This window comes from Acipenser ruthenus, chromosome 2 (genome assembly GCF_902713425.1).
Source record: "Acipenser ruthenus chromosome 2, fAciRut3.2 maternal haplotype, whole genome shotgun sequence".
NCBI classification, from domain to species: Eukaryota; Metazoa; Chordata; class Actinopteri; order Acipenseriformes; family Acipenseridae; genus Acipenser; species Acipenser ruthenus.
Genome location: NC_081190.1, coordinates 102,939,714 through 102,945,713, shown reverse-complemented (window position 1 = coordinate 102,945,713; position 6,000 = coordinate 102,939,714). Strand labels below are relative to the sequence as shown.

At 39.0% G+C, this 6,000-nt stretch overlaps 1 protein-coding gene across 2 annotated transcripts in view; it reads left to right on the top strand.

Moving 5' to 3' along the window:
* The first annotated feature begins 2,499 nt into the window (after positions 1-2,499).
* Positions 2,500-6,000, top strand: part of LOC117408829 (alpha-1,3-mannosyl-glycoprotein 4-beta-N-acetylglucosaminyltransferase B-like) — a 70,277-nt gene continuing 66,776 nt past the window's right edge. The window contains exon 1 of one of the 2 annotated variants that reach the window (XM_059004958.1): positions 2,500-2,810. In XM_059004958.1, coding sequence (XP_058860941.1) covers positions 2,714-2,810 — 97 coding nt within the window. In that variant the 5' untranslated portion in view covers positions 2,500-2,713. The remainder of the gene's footprint in view (positions 2,811-6,000) is intronic. The other variant, XM_034014169.3, reaches the window with a different exon arrangement.

Genomic DNA, 6,000 nt, shown 5'->3' with positions numbered 1-6,000 from the left:
TCCTTAAGGATGTCATCTTCAAGTATTGCTCATCCTTGTTAGACAACTTTTTGGGTCTTCTAGTCCTGGGTTTGTCAATTACAGATGATGTTTCTCTGTACTTGTTGATTATGCTTTAGATACCACACCTTGAAAATTGAGTGACGCAAGCTATTCTCAGCCAAACTAAGCTGTATTAATAACAGTCAAAGTTGTTCTACTAGTAGAAAAACACTAGTGGAGGCTTAGAGTAAATTGTTGATGCTCTTAATGCATCAGAGTAGAAAATGCAACATGTCTAAGACTTGTATATATATATATACACAGTCACAGACAAAAGTATTTGGGCAGTTTAAAAAAAATGAGAGAAAACATTAATCTAATTGTTCTATCTGCAACAAATGATTACATAACATACATAAAATGAAAAATAACATGCAAAAACGAATTTCATACTTTGACAAAAGTATTTGGGTAATCAGCATATTTTGTATGAAACGCATTTGTTGCTAATTATTGACAATTATGATTGAAACCCAACACCTGATGATAATTATAGAATAAATAAATACATAATCATCAAGTGCTGAAAAATACATTGGAATTTTGTGATTTAAAAAAGCAACAGAAATGGTTAAAACTAAAGAGTACAGCAATAATCTCAAAATGGCAGTGATACAACTAAATGAAAAAGGAGAAACTACCAGAAAAATAGCAGAGGGCCTTGGTTAACCAAAAAGCACTGTGTGGGCTATTACTGACAAACAGACAACAACAGGAACTACTGTAACTAGCTCTAGGCGTGTAAGACCAAGAAAGATTTCTGCAAAATCTGGAAGAAGAATCATTCAAGCAGCCTGGCAAAACCCTTGGATTACTGTAAAAGATTTGACACAAGAATTGAGAGAAGATGGTCAAGAACTTCACAAGCGAACAATTAAGTGATACCTTAACAAGATGGATGTCCACGGGCGAAAACAAAGCTGCAAACCTTTGTTAAAAACAATGCACAAAAGAAACTGATTGGAGTTTTCCACTGAATACTTGAAGAAGCCTGATGATTCCTTAACCCAATTTTTATGGTCAGACGAATCCAAAATATAACTTTTTACACCAAGAAAGCAACAATGTGTTAGGAGGAAGAGAGGAGAAGAATTTAAAGAAAAGTTCCTCATGCCCAGTGTTAAACATGGTGGAGGTTGTGTGATGGTATGGGCTTGTTTTTCTTCCTCAGGCACTGGTGACCTGTGTATTGTTGAAGGATCAATGAATGCTGCAAAATATCAAGACATTTTACACTCTCATTTGTTACCCAAACTTAATTTCCTGCTGTTCATTGAACAGCTCTGGATTTTACAGGTAGAGGATTATACAGCATTGGTATAATGGCTAATTCCCATAAGAGAAAAATGACTCAATTGTGTGTATTCTGATCTGAAGATGGAAAGAGTTACCAACATTATTCATCTTACAAATTAGCGCTGACAACTAAAATGATTACAGGAAACTATAAAGAGCCATACATGTATATCACAATGGTTTTAATCATCTAAATGCTTTCCTCTAATGCCTTCTATAATCATGTTTTATTAAAGCTACGAGCTGTGTAAATCTAACACAACTACTCCAGTAAAGTTGCTTGGCTACCTAATTCATTCCTTTATGCTATTCTGTAATACCGTCAGAGTGTCAGCCAAGTGAGGAGAAATCAAGAAAGGCAGAGAATAAGACAGAAAGATGGAAAACTTAAATAAACAGACATAGGATTGGCAGGAAGTGGTTGATTACAGGATGACTAGGCTGGAGGCTGATGACCCTTATGTCTGTCTGACAGTGGTTGATAATACCTAAAGAAAATGAAGCTGGTAAAGAGACACAAAAAAAGGGCTATATGCAGCACATTAGGAGCATGTGCCCTGGTTCACAACGGAATCGTTCTCTTCATGGTCTTTGTACTGCACATTTCTATCGTGTGACATTGGGCTCAAGATGCCCCTTTCACAAAGCTTTCCCTCATAAGCTAGTTAAAGACGTTTTTAAAAGCCTGTTTTGGTTGTAAAGAGAATTTGTAGCAGATGTTGATGTAATGCAAATGCCCTAAATTCTAGGGCATGGATTAATCCTGTCTGTCAGCATAGGTTTAAGTTGGAAGGCAGTTATAATTCATGTAATAACAACTGGCTGTGCCCACCCTAAGTGACAATAACAAAAACATTGTCTTTATTTGGCCAGCAGGGTTAAGAAATTTAATAAAATAACATCCATTCAAATATTAACCTAAATAAAGTAAGCATTTATACTATTGATAGTGGCACAAATTAGAAGGCACAAAATTAAGAGCACTTTGCAGCCTATTACAGGCACAGTGTATTGTGCTTTAATGAGGAACCCCGCCCCCCGTTACAATACCAACATTAAGTACACATAAATCGAACAGAAATTTGAATAGTAAACATGTCTCAGAGCTTTCCAAATACAGCTCACACGTGCTAGGAGTGAACAGTCTGTCGATTAACTTGAATTAAACTGTTGTGAGCGTTAGGGGGAGATAGAGTGCACCAAGCGTTCGGTACGACAGGTAGTTGCACACAGTGGGAAAGTGGAATCAGAAGCATACTTAAGTCTCCACGCATCAGTCACAATTTCGATTAGATTTTTTTTTTAATACCAATAATTCACCAAACGAACGGAAGGGAACAAGAAAAAGCAGTTTATTAAAACAGTCTGGGATGAAATGAGGCTCAAGAATGGTGCACTAAGACTTCTGACAGTCATAGTTTTGGGAACTTTACTTTCTTTTTCCTGGTGGTATACAGTACTCAACGTGAGAGGTAAGAAACAGTTTGTTTTGAAGTGTACCGATATGTCTAGTTTATTGTCGTACGCCATCTGAATAATCTTGTATTTTATATATTTTTGGTTTTGTTTTTTAAATGTATTTTTGTTACCTGGATAAACAACTAGCTGTACGGTAAATGTTAAATAAATAATTGTATGGACTGGTATTACATAAGTCAAGGGCGGGGGGGGGGTGGGTGACGGATGATGTGAACGTCACTGTTTTCATAACATATACTGCAGGATTTATGCAATTATTTAATTCAGTGAAAATATGTACCATAGTAGTAATGGGAAAATAGTATATTATGAAAGTAGTCGGCAGAATTGCTACAGACTGATTCACTACACACATCACAACTTGTGACTAGTGCACAGCAGAGCCGGCTTTTTCAGTCTAAACGCCGGCAAAAGGTGTCCCAGAACCTCTCGATCGATTGTATTACTCCCTGGTAATGCACACTGAACCAACCATTATTGTATTTATGTAACACGATTTACTAATTCATAACACTTATCATTTCTTACTTCTGAATAGACGCGCACAGCTGATATAGCCGAGTACCGCGGTATCGTGTGAAAAGTATAATACCGGTAGTTGAAGTACTCTTTATTGAATTGCTACAGGAAAAAAACAGAGAAATAAATTGTATTATATGCTTAATATTGGGATACATAATTTAAATTCAGCCTACAAACGTAAAATATGGTGCTGTAAATATTATGTTAAAATGTACCCTAACATTTTTTTAATATATTTTTATCCCTGCCTGGGGATGAAATCCACTGCAAAGGTGTGTCACATGCACAAAATTGCATATAGATCCTCTCATCCAATTGTCATGAAACTTGCTGTTAGCATTGTTTAGTCTAAGTTAGTGAGAATGATTCTGGAGATATTCTGGTGTATTTCTGTCCAGCCTTCCATCCATCTATTGCCCCTTTCACACTGGTGCTTCTACACGGATCACAATCCTGCATAGTGTAAAACCACAAACCCGGGTCAACAGCGACCCACCTCAGGATGTGAGTTGACAGGCTTTGACCTGGATCGAGCGGGACAGAATGCATGATGGGCGTTCGAAGTAACAAACAGTTGCGCCTGTGTGTAGGTTTCACTTCTGCAATTTCTGTTTATTCTGTTAAGCCAAATTTCTTTTAATTGAGACACACCATGAGCCAGATTGCTGCAAGGATGGTGTGTAGAGATGAAGAAACATTTGCTCTACTCAAAATTTGGGCCAACGATTCAATCCAGAGAAGCTTGGATGGAAGCGTACGTACAAGCACGCCATCTTGAAAGCCTGAACAGATGAAAGGGTGGATGTGAACGCTGCTGCTTCTGGGGCATTGCGGACGCGCATTGTGTACCTGCTTCTGTCACACAGGTCGACCCTGCTTCTTCAAAAAGCAGTGTGAAATCGCATAGCCGACCCGCATGACACCAGGTAGAGAGCCTCGTGACCCTGGTTGGGTCCGACCCAGGTAGAGCATTCCATTGTGAAAGGGGCTTATATGTCACACTTACATTGAGAAGTACACACTAAACTCTTTATTGTACTAGTTGTATCTAATTGCTTTAGGATGGTATATTTTACATGCCTTTAATATAGTAGTATATTGTCATACAGTATATAGATTTTATAGACTATTGTGTACTATGTGAAATGGCTCTGTATTTAGAATGGAAAAGAAGGTATGTGTTAATAAAGTACCTGGAACTCCTGTTTCCATTTCATTCTTATCAACCCAGGCAGAAATAAACCCTCCCTAATGGTCATAAAAAGTTTCCATGCATGGCAAGCTTCATTAAAGTAACCAAAAGGGACTCAAACAAGTCCCTAACAAAAACATCTTTAAACCAGTCTTTGTGAACACGGTGAAGGAAACTGTGCTAACACCCTGTAGTTTTTACAAGAAACACAGTCCTCTGAAAGTGTTACCTATCTGTGACAAGGTATTGTCATGACCCAGGATGTTATCGGCAGGGAGAGAGACTCAGAGACACAGAAGCTGCAGTTTCAAGTGCAAATGCTCATGTTTAATATAAATAATAAAACAACAAACAAAAAGACAGGGACAAAACAAACGGCGGCGCAGTGGCCAAAACACACATTTAAACGTACATATTTTAAATGCAGTGGTTTCAAGCCGAGCCACCGCTTACAATGAAACACAGTTTCATAAGACTCCCCTGAGCACCAACGATACTTCTCTCTATTTTAATATCACAGCGCAGCACACAAAAAACGTACTTCCACCTCTATCACCAACATTAATCCTAACTTTAACACCCGAGAACCCTTTTTATACACCTGTGGCTCAATTTATGGCTCCAGCCACATTCCCATGTGCTTTGACAGGGAGGAATTTAACCCCTTCCCTGCCAACCAAATATTCCCCCAACACACGCACATATTACCCCGGCAGGGCTTTCACCCTGACACAGTATCACACACACTGCTGTTATCGGTACATGTGTGCAACAGTGTGCTCTTTGATCAGCGTTCAGTGGTTTGCAAGACAGTTATAAAACCAAAAGACAAAATGTAGCAGATTCTTTAAGTGTCCCAGTCTGTGCACTTAAATACTGTAGCGTTTCTCAGGCAGGCAGAAAGGACGGAGACGACACGCTTGGTTCCTGTTCTTCAGATCCTTTTTATTTAAGCACACCCCACTTGTGGACACTCTCACAAACACCCAAACCAGACATAAGCTGCTGGACACTCTCACGAACACCCAAGCCAGAGTCGACCGCTCTGTTACAGCACCCAGTCCCAAGTCCACAGCTCAGTCAGCAACACAGGAAACAATACAGGATTTAAATACAGCAACCAGCTTTCAGAACATCAACATAATTGCCGGCAAAGCGCCCTTTTAAAATGTATCTCCGCCCCTTATACAAATCGGGTACCGGAGCATACACAAATCCCATTGGTCCTCAACTGCCCACCAGGACCAATGGGCACAGACAAACAGCCAATTACAGGGGAGACACAGACAGCACCACACATACACAGAGACAGGATTATACAAGCAAAAGGCCGGGAAACAGCGGGAAGAGAACACAATACAGGGGGAATTACAATACACAACCACAGTAGAAATTGTAGGAATATAGTACACAAACACAATTACACGGATCGCTACAATACGTTTCTGTTAATAATTAATAAACAAAAA